Source organism: Dryas octopetala, chromosome 4 (genome assembly GCF_963921425.1).
Source record: "Dryas octopetala chromosome 4, drDryOcto1.1, whole genome shotgun sequence".
NCBI classification, from domain to species: Eukaryota; Viridiplantae; Streptophyta; class Magnoliopsida; order Rosales; family Rosaceae; genus Dryas; species Dryas octopetala.
Genome location: NC_141369.1, coordinates 7,485,280 through 7,501,622, shown reverse-complemented (window position 1 = coordinate 7,501,622; position 16,343 = coordinate 7,485,280). Strand labels below are relative to the sequence as shown.

The window sequence follows — 16,343 nt, the reverse complement described above, 5'->3', positions numbered from 1 at the left end:
TTTACCCATTCGATTAAGCGGTCAAAGTTTAAAACAAATGGACGAACAACAAATTCCTCTATAAACACCTAAACTTTGACAGCTTAATCGAATGAGTAAACGATTTCCGATTTGGCTGATTTTTTTTCAGGGATGATCTATCAATGAAGATGTAAAAAATGGACGGTTCGGATTAACACAAAACGACCCGTGTGGGCCCCACAAGGTGATCCCTCATTTAACACTAAATGAGGGATCCCTTATTGGAAGAGCCCTATATATATATATATATATATATAAGAGTGCTCTAAAATTAACCAGTTAGCAAGTTAATACGAAACTAACCATGCTTTTGGGCCAACCACATCACTAATCATAATCCGAATTATCAATTATTTAGGCCCCACTTCAAAAATCATCATTGCAAAAAATCAATTAAATCGAAAATCATGTAGTCATCTAATTGAGATCAAATAAATAGACGATTAGTATTTTCGATAAAAACATAGAAATAGTTGTTATTATAATAAAATGACTAAATGACTTTCGATTCTCAAGAAGTTTTACATGAATGATCTTTGAAGTAGGGCCTAAAAAATAAACGGTTCGGATTTTAAAATTACATTTTGCAGTGGGCCCAACATAGTGGTTAATTTTGTATTAACTTACTAACTAGTTAGTTTTAGAGGATTCTTGTATATTATATATATATAGTTTAGAGTGGGCCTAAAAATGAATAAACGACAAACTCACATCTATTGGTATTTCAAAAAATTGGGATACAAGGTAGTGCCTCTAGCACCACCACCATTGTTGCTGTGAGCTTCATCCACTTTCATATAGCAGCTTTTCCACGTTCTGTGCGAGGAGCTGTGTCTGTTCCAATTTAGTGAACCATACCAAAATATATTATGATTTGAACGCTCCTATATTATAAGCAAATAAGAGTCACAAATGAAAAAAAGACCATATGTTCTTAGTCCACATATAATTCAAATCCGAATGTGCACAATTGGTATGGACATAAATTGCAATTTCAAGCAAAAAATACATCCGTTTTTTTTAGGTAGTCCAAAGTCCGAACTGCAGATGTTGGATGGCCCCTCTCCCCTCATTGTAAACCCCAAACCAAACAAGATGAGATCGGATACCAAGTCTCTACGTAAGGCTTTAATAGCAAAGCTAGTAAGTACTTCACCAATTGAAGTATACATTCATGAACCAGATTGCAGTCTAATAAAATGGGTCACTAGAAGGACTAAAAGACAAGGAGGAGACCAAATAAAGGGGAAGATCCAACACTGTACAGCCTAATTCCACATTTAAAATATTGGTCCAACTGAGAATCCATGTTTTCATCTCTATTATACTTCAATATATTTTAAGTTATACTTTCAAAGGACAATATATGCTATGGTGCCCCTAATTTTGTACCCTAAATTGTGTTCTAATTCCATGTCAAATATTTTTAAAGGAGACTTAGAGTTCAGTCCGATTTATGAATCCAAACAATTTGCAAATTGTTATATGCTTCGTTAAATAAATCCATCAAAATCAGTAGTCATATTGTCTTATGCTTATTGATAGTGGAACAAGAAATCAAATCTGAAAGGCAGAGAAAATACGTAAAAATAGTTTTTTTCATTTAATTGATATGGCAAACTATGAATGAGGTATACAAATAACTTAGCCACATTGTCATTAGGGCACATCTTAGGGCCCTTAATCCTTAATTTCCCAATTTCAAATTACTCCTATACCATCCTTCTTAATTTCTTCTTTGATATTTTCTTCCATTTTCTTAATGGTATGACTAGAAACAAATCTGCAATTAAGATTTATGTTTCCATTTATTATGCAAAACCTGATTTTCATTTTCCAAGACATAAATGCAATGTATGATATAAATAGACATCCTCTACGACCATATGACTCAACCATTCATTTTACAAATCCTAGCAAAAAAGAAGAGCAATAACCACATCAACCTTGGCATTATGGCTTCCACCAACTTTGCTCCTCTCACCAAATGTTTTTTCCTGGGGCTCTTATGCATTGCTTTACTTGTTCTTAGTTCAGGTGAAATCTTTTTTCAAATACTTACTATGTTATATGCTACATGTATCATATTTACTATCACGCATTCACCCGTCTATAGGGGAAAAATGAACCACGTACATTTAGTGGTGGTTATCCTTTTATTTCATAAAAGGGGAAAAATGAACTCGACACATCCAAATATTAAAAATAGGAGTTGTAAGATATATAAGGTTTTATTGTATAATTTTTTTTAAATATGCATGTCATGTGATCTGTAATATAGTCAATAATTAGGATAAAAATAGTTTTATTGATGAAAATGTATCTGCACTTGTCTATATATATACACTTATAGGCAGAATGACGTAAAAGCAGGGAAGGAAAATCTATTTATTAATTTATTTTGTATTGGATTTTCAGGCAATGCAGCTGCAAAAATCGCTCCAATGGAAGAAATAGCAGGGCTATGCTCAAAGGCGTCACCAGACTGTGCTAGCATTTGCCGAAGTCATGGCTATACTAGTGGATATTGTCAAGTGAGGCCACCATCTACAGACAACTTTTGTTACTGCACGTAGAGTTTGATGAGAGTGCATGCCATAAATGGCTACAGTACGTTGGGACAAACCTCAATTTTATTTATTTTCAAAGTACGTTCTAGTCAATTGAGTTGTCAATCCCCAAATCATATTTAAATAAAAATTTGCAGATGATCAATTGATTGTGTTCGAATTAGCTTTCTTTTTATTACATTTTCTTTTACAGTTCTAAAATGCGTATTGCTACAATTTAATTCAGTCCATTCAACATTATTATGTTCTAAATTTTAGTGAGAAAGGAAGAAGATGATCAAAGAATAAGCTAAATTTATTAAAATTAGTATATATATTGATTGATATTTAGAAAAAAATAAGGGAGGCGATTTTCGTACTCCACTCTTCTCCATTTGTACTCTTTTTTATCTTTTTAATTATTATTTATATGTTTTATTACATGTATTGCTAAGTCTACCCTTTTTGTTGCATTCTCTCTTCGTCAAACCAACCCAAGCTTTTTTCCTTGAGCTTGCAGACACTCTGTATATATCAACTCTCTCTCCTTAAGTGTCCATATTGGTAATAAATCAACACATTTTTTGGTTTTGCTACCAGATCTATTATATTAAGACCATGCCACCACCCCACCATCGAAACTAGCAGTGTGAGTTTCCTTGGCTATTTTCCAAACAATTGAGTATTCGAATGAATTCCTTCCCAAATAGCATCAGTTACAAAGCTACTGCAAAGTTGGTGAAGACTTTTCAATTGCATTTACATGTTGGTGAAACCTTTTATTGATCAGATGTCTATCATGAGTAATGTCATTTGATAAAGAGTTATAAGCAATATAATTACTCATCCTTCGATTAGGATGTTGATTCTCTTCTTTTTTTTGGTTGAAAATATTTCATTTTTTTTTTGTTTCATTAAATGTAAAATAGAAATAATTTGATATGGAAGTAATTCAATCTATTAGCTGGTTTGGGTTGAAAAAGTCAAAGCAAGTGTCGGTATTGTTTCTCCTTTCCCAACAACTCCTTTTATTTTCTCATTTATTTGGTTGCAGAGACCATAAATTTGAAGGGAATAAATTATCTTGGTCTATTGTTTTGAGAGCAGAGATAGAAAGTAGGAGAAGAATATGAGCGGAACAAACAATTTTTGAGTAAAGAGAGATGAAGAAGATGAGGAATCATAAATTTAATATGTAAAGAAACGGGAAGCCCTCAAAACAAATATATACATCGATGTAGAGAAAAAATGTTTAGAAATAGTAGATTTGGAAACACAAAGATAAAATGATGTGAAAAATAATTAAAAAATTATAAGGAGTGCAAATACAGAAAAGTGGAGTGCGAAAATCGCCTCCCAAAAATAAAAACCAAATACATCAATAAATTATTAGCAAAATGATATTAGGTACATTTTATGGCAATCTTCTTTCATCATGAACATAATTAATTGTTAATCGAATGACTAATTGTTGGTGCTAGAAATAAAAATGCCATATGTCAATTCCTTGAGGCCTCACTTGTAGTTTGCTTAAGAAACTGATAAACAGTATAGGTGTTTTTGGTAATTCTTTTTTTTCTTCATCTATTATTCTTCCTCTATGGGGCTTTATATAATGTGATTACAAGTAGGTTTCGTAAGGAATCATAATTACACCTAATCACTCTTAATTACTCCTAATTATACAGCTGTTATAATATTTCTATAAATACACCTAATTACTCCTAATTATATAGCTGTTATAACATTCCCATAAACACACCTAATTACTCCTAATTACTCATAATTATACAGGTTTGAGCTGTTACAACATTCTCATAAATACATACATGTATCTAATCAATATTTATGACTCTATTCAACACTCCTCCTCAAGTTGGTGCATAGATGTCTCGCATGCCCAACTTGTCAATAGAGTCATAGAAAATTCTGCTGGAGACGGCTTTGGTAAGAACATCTGCAAGCTGATCTTCGGTCTTCACAAAAGGAAGTTCAATGATACCATTCTCCAACTTCTCCTTGATGAAGTGTCGGTCTATCTCAACATGTTTGGTACGGTCATGCTGTACCGGGTTATGCGCAATGTCTATAGCGGCTTTATTGTCACAAAAGAGTTTCATAGCTTTCCTGGGTTTACGACCCAGGTCACGCAAGAGACTACGCAGCCACAATAGTTCCTGAATTCCATGTGCCATACCCCTGTATTCCGATTCTGCACTAGATCGGGCCACGACTTTTTGTTTCTTGCTACGCCTCGTAACAAGATTACCCCTACAAATGTAAAGTATCCTGACGTGGATCGCCGATCAGTAATTGATCCGGCCCAATCTGCATCTGTATACCCCATAACCTCATCAGAATTATTCTTACAAAACATAACACCAATACCTGGAGACGTCTTCAAGTATCTCAGAATTCGGGTAACTGCATCCATATGAACATTGCTGGGATTATGAGTGAACTGGCTAACCACTCCAACTGCATACACAATGTCTGGTCTCGTGTGTGATAGGTATATTAATTTTCCCACCAACTGTTGGTATTTCTCCTTGTCTGTTGGGACTTGTTCAGGAAAGATACCCAACTTGTGGTTCATCTCTATGGGTGTATCACATGTCTTGCAGTCCAACATGCCAACCTCAGCAAGTAGGTCTAAAGTATATTTCCTTTGAGATAAAGAAATGCCATGTTTGGATCTGGCAACCTCAATTCCAAGGAAATATTTCAGATCACCCAAGTCTTTCATCTCGAACTCAGAAGATAGGTATTTCTTTAGTTGACAAATTTCTTCACTATCATCTCCGGTTACTACCATATCATCGACGTAAATGATCAAGACCGTAATTTTTCCTCTCTTGTTCTTGATGAACAGAGTATGATCAGAATTGCTCTGTTTGTACCCAAATTTCTTCATGGCAAGTGTGAATCTCCCGAACCAGGCTCGGGGTGACTGTTTCAACCCATACAAAGACTTCTTCAGTTTACATACCTTCCCTTGGTTTGAAATAGTCATCATGCCAGGGGGGAAATCCATATATACTTCCTCCTTAAGTTCACTATGAAGGAAGGCATTCTTAACATCAAATTGCAATAGAGGCCAATCATAGTTTGCTGCAAGTGATAGTAGTACCCTAACTGTATTCAACTTCGCGACTGGGGCGAAAGTTTCTTGATAATCAATGCCATATGTCTGGGTGTACCCCTTAGCCAAAAAGTCGTTCCTTGTACCTTTCAATAGAACCGTCTGACTTGTATTTAATGGTGAAGATCCATTTGCAACCAACAGGTTTCTTCCCCTTGGGTAGTGCCACAATATCCCAAGTTTCATTCTGTTTTAGGGCAGTCATCTCTTTGTTCATGGCTTCGGTCCACTTTTCATCTGCAAGAGCATCCTACACTTTACTTGGAATAGATATAGAGGATAGATGACGAACAAATGCATCATGAGACTCAGACAATCTATGGGTAGACACAAGGTTACTAATGGGATATTTTGATTTTGCATGTATGTCAGGTGAGTATTGGGTTTTTGGTTTGCCTCGAGTAGTTCGAGGTGGTAATTGGTATTTAGACACAGATTCATCATTCTCAACATTCTCAACATAATCATTCTCAACATTCTCAACATAATCATTTAGGTCATAATCAACATGTTCATTATCAGAGTTAAGTAGTACCTCGTTCTCGAGTGTCGATTGGTGCATTGGCAGGGCAGAGGGGTTAGTTTCTTCATCAATGACGACATGAGATGGCGCTTCAGTAGTGTCTTCATCAACTATATGGGATGTGTTGGGTTTGGATGTATTGGGTGTAGATTCGATACTGGCAAAAGGGCGCTCGGATGGTGCAAAGTGCGAATCTTCCACAAAATCAACCACTTGGTCTAAGTTTTCAACCACTTTGCGATTCGGCACTTTACTCCCCCTTTCCCCCTGAAGTGGAGAATCGGGAGAGTGTGAATGGAAATATGCATCATCCTCCCGGAACTGAACATCAAGAGTCATGATGATCTTCTGGGTAGGTGGGTGAAAACACTTGTAGCCTTTTTGAGTAAGTGAGTATCCCACAAACACACACTTTGTAGCGCAGGCATCCAATTTACTCCTGTGAATAAGATCAATATGAGTGTAGGCAACACATCCAAACACTTTTGGTGGTAGTTTGGATACAGACGACACATTGATATGTTGAGAAAAAACTTGAAGTGGTGTTTCAAATTTGAGGGATCGGTTAGGAATCTGATTGATCAAATAAGTTGCAGCTAGCACGGCATCGCCCCACAAATAGTGTGGAACATTCTTGTCAAGCATAAGAGCCCGTGCCATTTCAAGGAGTTGGCGATCCTTCCGTTCAGCAACCCCATTTTGTTGTGGGGTATATGGGCATGAGGTCTGATGTATCATGCCTTGTTCCTGAAAAAATTGAGACATGCTATTGTTGACAAACTCGGTGCCATTATCAGAGCGCAATGTTTTAATCTTGATCTAGAATTGAGTGAAGACCATGGCATGGAAATCCCTGAAGGCTTTATTGACATCACTTTTGTGCTTCAGGAGGTATACCCAAGTCATTCGGGTATAATCATCAATAAAAGTTATGTACCATATATTACCATGAGAAGCAACCTTAGTAGGACCCCATACGTCAGAATGAATTAACTCAAATGGGAGAGCAACTTTATTATAACGCAGCGGATAAGAGATACGATGGCTTTTGGCCATCACACAAGTTTCACAAAAGAAATCATTGTTTGATAAATCCGTAAATAATGAAGGAAACAATTTCTTCAAATAACTGAAAAAGACATGTCCCAAACGACGATGCCATAACCAAATTTCTTGCTCCTGACTTGAACCACCACTTTGGACTTGACAACCATGACTACCAGCTTTATCAAGTGGTGACGTCCAGTAGTACAACCCTCCTCTCCGTTTACCATGCCCAATCTTCTCTCGGGTTGTGAGATCCTGAAAGTAACAATGAGTAGGATAAAAAGTACCAAAACAATGAAACTGGTCTAAAAACTTTCTGAAAGATAGGAGGCTACCATTGAGAGAAGGAACATGCAATACACTAGACAGGGGCAAATCATGGGATATTGAAATGTACCTTCTCCGATAACTGGAGAAGTTATGCCATTGGCACTTGTAATATATGGAGCACGGGTATGGGGTTTTACATGTCATATGGTCAGATGCACCTGTGTCAATAATCCATCCATATCTATCACAAGTATTAGTTTGAGTACTCAAAGCAATTTTAGAGGTACCTGACTCAGGTGGGATGAAGTCATCTCTTGGAGTAACTGCTAAGGAGGCCTTGGGAGTGGAGGATGACGATTTTGGGACATGATTGTGGGCCTTGTAGTCATCCCACCATTCTGGGTATCCATGTTCACGGAAGCACTTTTCAGACAAATGGTTGCCACCACAATGTGTCTTTGCGGGGATTTGTTGGGCCTGTTCGGTGGGGCAGCGAGGATACAGGACGGGTGCCGGTACGATGGGGCGGTTTATGAGTCTTAATTGCCATGGCACTCGCACCACCAAGCATGAAATCCTGACGAGTTACTTCTTCCATAACCTGAGCATAGGCTATCTTAATATCAGGAATAGGATTTGTTGCCAGGACACGGCTGTGAACATTATCATATTGAGGTTCCAGGCCTCCCAAAAAATCAAATACACGGTCGCGGTCAATTTCTGTCTTGCGAAGGGCAATGTCAATAGCAGATGTATGTTTATTAGGATTCAACAGATCAATTTCATGCCAAAGCAAAGTCATTTTTTCATAGAATTTGGGAACAGAATCACTTCCCTGCATAGTGGTCACGGCTTGACGACGGAGTTGAAAGAGTCTTGAGCTATTTGAGTGACTGTGTAGGTCTCTTTGGCAGAGTCCCACACACCTTGAGCAGTTTCCAGGTTCTCAAAGAGAGGGCGGACCGAGTCTGTCATGGAGTTGAGCAACCATGATAGGACTTGGCAGTTATCTTCATCCCAGGGGTTGTACTCGGGGTTTGAGATGGCAGGAGCAGGTTTGGTATTATTGATGAAGCCACCCATACGTCGGCCAACAATGGAAATTCTGGCATTTCGGGACCATGATAGATAATTGGATTCATTCAACTTCATTGGGGTGATTGGAGCAGATGAATCACGGGCATAAGTAGAGGACCCTCCAGAATTGCTGGAGTTTGAAGCATCATTTTTGGGTATTTCTTCGTTGGCCATAACAAATTAGAGGTATGGTATGGTAAAGCTTATCACAATCCACAGGTTCAGAGATTGTGCTCTGATACCATGATAAACAGTATAGGTGTTTTTGGTAATTCTTTTTTTTCTTCATCTATTATTCTTCCTCTATGGGGCTTTATATAATGTGATTACAAGTAGGTTTCGTAAGGAATCATAATTACACCTAATTATTCTTAATTACTCCTAATTATACAGCTGTTATAATATTCCTATAAATACACCTAATTACTCCTAATTATACAGCTGTTATAACATTCCCATAAACACACTTAATTACTCCTAATTACTCATAATTATACAGGTTTGAGCTGTTACAATATTCTCATAAATACATACATGTATCTAATCAATATTTATGACTCTATTCAACAGAAACGTATATAACATAGAAGTACGTTAGACAAAAGAATAAAGTAGCACCAGATGCACCATGTTGACTACTTCAAGACCCATAGCATCAACAATGAGGTCATTTGGCCTTGGTTAATCACTAGCATTGCTACTTTCAGCATGAAAGCTATGTCAATTGAAAAAATCTTTACCACCTATGTGATCACAAGCTAGCCGCACAATCATCCAAGTTCTTATATTTTTTAGAGATTTTTAGATAAAAGTCCATTTTGGCAATGAAATATTGGATTTAACCCAAGGATTTTTATCTTTGGATTTTAACCTATTTTTTATTTTTGTATGTTCATTTTGCGTCTTGATATAAATAATGGAAATAAATTAGAAATCCATAATTTTAGGCATTATTACTCATAATTTTGAATTTCAATGTTTTTATTTCCAAAAGTTTGATGACACCTGCATCGAATTAAAAAAAAACAAATATGAAGGTCAACATATAAAAACCTAATTAATATCATTAACATGTTAAACACCTAATATTTATATAACTTACCTTCTATATAGAGGAAAAATTGAAACACTCAACCTTCACTTTGGGTAAAAAAAAAAAAAAAAAGAGAATAAAATAGAAAGGTAACAGTGGCAACACAAATACAAACTTATTTGCGAGATATATAAACATAAATCATAATATGTGCCAAAATTTCCAATATATACTTCTATCATAGTTCAAAAAAAAAAAAAAAAAGATGGTACCTCTCACTTTGGTAAAGAAAAATATAAAACACAAATAAGAATAAGAAAATACCGGCTAGCTAACTTAGAGGTTGAGGTTGAGGTTGAAAAGAAGAAACCTCTTATTGAGGTTAAAAAAAAAAAAAAAGATATGAAGAAGAAGAAAAATAATATACATCTAGTTAAGGTAAAAGGTATATAATATAGAAGTAGAACAAACCTATTTGTGAGGTATACAAATATAAATCAAAATATGTACCATATTTATGAAAAAACAATTTTTTAAAAAAGATATCTCTATGTCAGGTTAAAAAAAAAAAAAGAATAATAAGGAGACACCTTTAATTTTGGACGAAAAATGATGGAAGAGAAAGAAGATACCTCTAATTTAGGTCGGAAAAAGATAGAAGAAGAAGAAACCTTTGACTCGAATCGAAAAGAAGAAGAAGAAGATACCTTTAGTTCAGGTCAAAAAACATATAAGAAAAAATAAGAAGAATAAGGCAATATGGTAAGAATAAGGCTTGACTTCACCTAGTAAATGAAGCCAAACAGAAGGAGCATGGAATGAAACTTTGCCTTCCAAAGACAGTGTCCCTAAGAGTCTGCGCCATGTCGAGGATATGCCTTGTGCGTAATTGCCTATATCTAATGTCTAGTTATGACTAGCCTTGGTCCAAGCTGATTTGCCCCTAACCTAGCTAATCAGACCTTGATAACTTATAGTTATCCAACCAAGAAAAATACAGAGTTGTCAGAAAGACTAGAGCAGCTACCACTAGTCCTTCTCATATGTTAAGGATAAAGACTAGTTAATCAATATTCATAATAATAAATTAAGAGTCAGGTTTATGAGCCACACCATTTTACATACCATTTTTACACCCCTTCGGCAAGGTGACAACAAGGTGTCGGCACGATGTTGGCGCACACAATTTCAGCAAATGTCGATTTTCAATCATCGTGCCGGCACCGTGTCGACTCCAATTGGCTGCAGCAAATGAAGACTGCAATATCGTGTTAGCACTGTGTCGTTGCCTTGCCGAAGGAGTGTAAATGATATGTAAAATAGTGTGGCTCATGAACCTGATTTATAAATTAATTACCAATTACATGATATAAGGAATCAACTTAAAATGAAATGTAATTATTAAGAAAATCATAATTAAAGATTATTTAATATAAGAATTGATTGACACAGCATTAAAACTAGTCGTTTGTCAATAAGGGAAAAATTGGCATTCAAAATAAATAAAAAAATACATAAAAAATAGAAATCCAACTTGTCAAGGTAAAATAGGGTCTAATTTGATAATTAAAAAACGGTGGGTTTAATCCAAAGTCAACGATTGTATTTGGGTTTTTGTCCAATTTTGTATATTTTTTATTGTGATTTGATTTGTTCTCATCACTCGTTGGGGGTCTTTATTGTGATCCCTTTTATTCTTATCACTTGGGGTCAAATGTCAATTGATAGCATTGCATATCAATCTCCATGGTATTGTTCATATAGGTTGTTGAACAAAAATTGTAAATAAATGCTAATAATATTACCCAAGGAGTTAAATTTCGAAATTTTCGGCGAAATTTCGGTGAAAATTTCGTTTTTCAGGGGTATGGAAATTTTAGCACATATTCGTCAACATTTTGCCGAAATTTCGCTTTGTCTTCTCCAACAATTCCTTCTCTGTCTTCACTCTTCGCAAGAGAGGGAGATCCTAGCCAACTCTGGCCAGATCTCGGCGGCCCAAGATAGGGAGATCCCGGCTAGATCTCGGCGGCCCAAGAGGGGAGAAGAAATCGGGGAGTAAGGAGGAAGAAATCGGAGAGGAGAAGAGGAAGAGAGGGAGAGGAGAAGGAGAAGGAGGAAGAAATTTATGCGCGGGCTGGTACTTGGGAGAGAAAAATGAGAGGGAATAAGGGTCTCTGCCACGGGAAGGAAAAGGGAAGGAAAAGATGAGGAACATGAAGGAAAGACTGAAAGAGAAAGGAAGAAGAAAAAACAAGAAAGAAAAAGGAGAAAGAAAAAAAAACAAAGAAAGAAAGAAGAAGGAGAAAGAAAATAAAAGAAAGAAAAAGTCAAGGAGATCAGGCCATCAGTACTGGGTAGTGGTATTAGGCTGCGTGAATTGATATTGTGGAAGTGTGGAGAGAGAATTAACATACAAAATCTTATTTTATATTGAATAGAATTGACAGACTTTTAAGTACTAATGGTCTTTTGCCTATTGTTACAATCATTCCTCCTCCACAATATAATACTTGTGGATTAACATAATAAACAAGTGACAATAATATCATGCACCTCTCTTTTGTGGCTGCGGATATAAATTTTTTTTTTAAATTCAGATTTGGTGAGTGCTTGTACATTGGATATTCCTCTACTTAATTGTGGTTCTAGCTAGCTAATACTGGATTATGGCATGTGATGTAATCTTGAAGCACTAATGGCTTTGTAGTACTAATGCTATAATTAATATGATATGAAAATGAGATATAAAGGCAAAATGCTCAGTTCCCAAATAAAGAGCAGTTGAGAACCTTGGATTTGAATATGACCCATGTTGAAACCTTGTCCATTCTTTCAACTTTTTCCACATTTGAACTCTATTTTCTTTTTCATTGTACTCATTATCGGTGGCTCCAATTGCATGTTTTAGATAACACTATTTTCTTTTTCCTTTATATTCTGGTAAGAATTTGGGAAGGAAATAAACCCCAAAAAGCAGCAGAGGGTGCATCCAAAAAGAGTTTATACCTTGCCAACTGAGACTTATTACCTTACAGTAAGAGTTTCCTTAATTTTTATTTTTATCTTTTTTGGGTTCTTATACATCTAATGAGTTTTGGAAATGACTTAGAGAGACATTAAGCCCTTTGTGGTGGAATCTTTGGTGTTGTAAATTGGTATATGTGACTAAATCTCAAAAGATTTTTCTGTAATTTTGACTATGTGACTTCTTGTAACTTGAAGTTCATACATTGATGCTATTCTAGATGCTTGATACACTAAGGATTGTATTTAACTTAGTATTTGTTTAATCTACTATGCAGATAAATGTGATAACCAGTCAGCCTTAAACTGTTTTGAGCTAATGTGATAAATGTGATACTTAATATTTAACTTAGCATTTAACTTAGTATTTGTTTATGTCTATGCAGATAGATGTGATAAGGAAGTTTTTGACTCTCAAAGGGCTTTGTTTGGAGATGCTAAGGAAAAGTAAAGTTTCTAAGTGTCAATTGTCAAGTTTCTTATTATTTAAGGCCTACTTGGCACTTGATATACAACTTGGTTTTATTCTAATTAATAAGTATAACTCTTTGGTTTTAGAATTTGTTGCAATTCTAGTATAATTTTTGTTGTATAGTTAGTAGCTTGAGAATTCCTAATGCTCAAGTGTATTTTCACAATGAAATTATAAATACAATTATTGTATTATAGGGAATGTACAATTTCAATTTATTGTTTTATATATCTATTTTGTAGATGAGTTATTTTGTAGTAGTGCTATATATATATTCCATCAATTCTTTGAGGGCATGGGATTTGGTGGCTGCATCTCTCAGGTATGACACTACAGCTAGCCTGTAGTACATGACCTGCATGTCTTTTATATTTCACTAAAGCCTAAGAACCTTCGATTTGTTCCACATACCTCATAGGTGATTTAAATTTTTTGTTTTAACTTTATGATGAATTTTATGCTTATTTTAATTTTTGTAGCCACTTATCCCATGAATTTGTTTTCCTCATTTGTTCCTCCAGAATACACATGTTTGATTAGAGTGTCATGTACTTTAGATAATATGTTATATATTAATCAATTTAATTAACTGATTAGGTGAAGCTTAGTTTATTTCCATTTCTTATGCTTCCAATCAACATTTTTACCTTGGTCAAAACCTTTATATATATATATATATATATTCATCACTATCAACTTTTTTATTTTGTATGTACAACATTGGGTATAGATTCTTTCCTTGTGTGTATTGTTGTGATTTTGTTTTTAAATCTTGGACAATTTGTTCAGTATATTAGCCAATAATATTTAAGACCATTGCATTATGCTTTTGCAAGTCTAGTGTTCATGAGAAGAGCTTATGTATATTTAGTCTCAATCAACACAACTTTAAGATGTGAATGATTCTATTCCACTAACTAGATGAAGTTGTCTGCTTCGAATCCTCAAATTAGTACCATCAGTCATACCTTAGTAATTATGTATTTCCTTAACTATAGAACTACTTGTTGGATATTGTATTGTAATTCATTTTTGGGTACTTTGAATGTTATTGTTACTTGAAATATGAAATATATGGGAATGAAAGATTTTATACTTGTACAAATTTCAGACTATTTCAAATTATAGACACAATTGTATGTTCCATTCATTGATATCCCTTTTAGGTGAAAAAAAACTGATATATATCATACATTCCAAATCCTTTTTTTAAACTTGAAATAATAAACAATATCAATTTTGGTCTAAAAACTGAAATGTTATACTGTTTTTATATTAGGTTCTTTCTCAGACCTGATATATAAATAATGTTTAGATATCAGGGCATGTTCCATATTTGATATTAATATCGAGATTATATATCAGATTTTACCATATATCTGATATTGATACCATGATTTTAAATCATATTCTACCTCAAACCTGATATTTATACTATGGTTTTATATCATATTCTATCTCAAATACGATATCTATTGACCAGAACTATTGATACTCGGATTTTATAGATATCAGAAATAATATCAAATTGGATATCCATTTTGTATTTAGGACATCAGGTTGAAAAAGAAAAATGATATATAAACAATGTTTACATATCAGTTTAAAACTGATATCTAAATGTGAACATTAGATATCACGACGCTATATCAGACGGCTACCCAAATAGATATCAGTCCACGACTGATATCTATCGACATTTTTGTTGTAGTGTTATAGAGTTCATGAGCGGTCCAAGTGATGAAATCAGATGGAGATGAGATAACTCTCTCCATTTAAATTTAAACTCATCAGATAAGAGATAATTAATTCTAGATAAATCCACATTATCTCATTTTCCAACTTGTTTTCATTTGAAAATAATGTGACACATGGTATATGGGCATCTTATCTCAACCTCAACCTTTGTATTTTTTTTTTGAATTTTTCTTTTTTACGGTTCAACATAGGTGAATGTTGTAAAGGCTCACAATGTGGAGTGATGCAGCTCTTCTCATCTTAAATGAAAGCAAAGTTAGACTCCAAAGGGCCAAATTGTTGTTGGCCATTGCAGGAGGATCAATAGGCTCCATATCCACATTAGGTCATTGTAGCATGGACAATATATAAGCATGAGCAGGTTTGGCAAAGGAATGGACATATTAAGAATATTAGAGCCAGTAGAATACGGGCAAGAAGAGAGGTAAGAGGTTGGATCCATGGGATCTAATTAAAGGAGGTATACATCCCCTAACGGTGACAAAGAGTCAAAGTAGCTATCATTAGCATGTGGCATCATGTTGCCTACAAGATGATCAATAGTCAAGGGGAGTGGTTCAATGGTATGAGTGAGATAATCATTGATGAGAAGTGGTTCAATGGTACTGGATGATGATTCATGGGAAGTGGTTTCACTATTGGATCGATAACAAGTTTAGAGGAGTAAAATTAAAAAACTAAAATTGAATTTTGGTTTAGGTATATATATATATACATATATATATATATATGTTGCACATTGGATGATTTTGCAGCCTGATAGCTTAGTCTATTTTTCCTCCATCCAAAGGCATTTTATTGCCTTCATCTTTGAAGGCTGCTGGGAAGGTTCCATTGTTAATAGTACATAAAAGACTAAAGTAAACAAGCTTACTGCTATAGTTGGTTGCAACAAGCTTAACAAAAAAAACAAAGAGTACGTGTTCTAATCCAAGTGGAAAGATATTGAAAGTGTAAGCAGCAGGTGTTCTTATACATTCTAAACTGAAGTGGAGTAGCAAGTGTCTAGGTTTAACTACAAAGGAGGGGCTTTGAAGTACAATTTATAACAAATATTCCAAATACAAGGACATTCAAGTATTTCTGGTAATTATTGTTCAACAAGTGGTACTGATCGAAGATATTAAATATAACTAATGGATGTTAAAAGAGGATGAGAATCAGATATTAGTAATGACCATTGCATGTTGCAGGGAGGCATAGGGACCTACGCCGCTACGCAGGTCCCATCAAGCCACTTCAGCTGACAAATGCATAGCAAATATAATTGTTTACACATAGTAAAGGGAAATTAAATTGTTTATATGATGATGTAATATCAAAAGAGGTGAATGAGAGTTGTACACTTGTACATGACATATAATAAAAGTAAGATAAATGGAAAAAAAAAATAAAAACATGGTTACTCATGATTTGTTACCAAT

At 34.8% G+C, this 16,343-nt stretch overlaps 1 protein-coding gene across 1 annotated transcript; it reads right to left on the bottom strand.

Annotated features, from left to right (window-relative positions):
- Positions 1-5,962: 5,962 nt before the first annotated feature.
- On the bottom strand, positions 5,963-8,354 carry LOC147286430 (uncharacterized). The gene is made up of 4 exons (XM_086240765.1): positions 8,072-8,354; positions 7,680-7,950; positions 7,420-7,537; positions 5,963-7,054 (listed from the first exon to the last, which is right to left on the bottom strand). Exons 1-4 carry the CDS (start codon positions 8,352-8,354, stop codon positions 5,963-5,965), a joined length of 1,764 nt encoding a protein of 587 aa, XP_086096891.1.
- Positions 8,355-16,343: the final 7,989 nt, after the last annotated feature.

Excerpts from the sequence above, each read along its gene's own strand:
- LOC147286430 (XM_086240765.1), bottom strand. The coding sequence starts at position 8,354 with ATGACTTTGCTTTGGCATGAAATTGATCTGTTGAATCCTAATAAACAT. Across the intron at positions 7,538-7,679 it reads TTCTCCAGTTATCGGAGAAG|GATCTCACAACCCGAGAGAA; the intron begins GTACATTTCAAT and ends TGTTACTTTCAG. Across the intron at positions 7,055-7,419 it reads AGTCCAAAGTGGTGGTTCAA|ATCAAGATTAAAACATTGCG; the intron begins GTCAGGAGCAAG and ends ACTCAATTCTAG.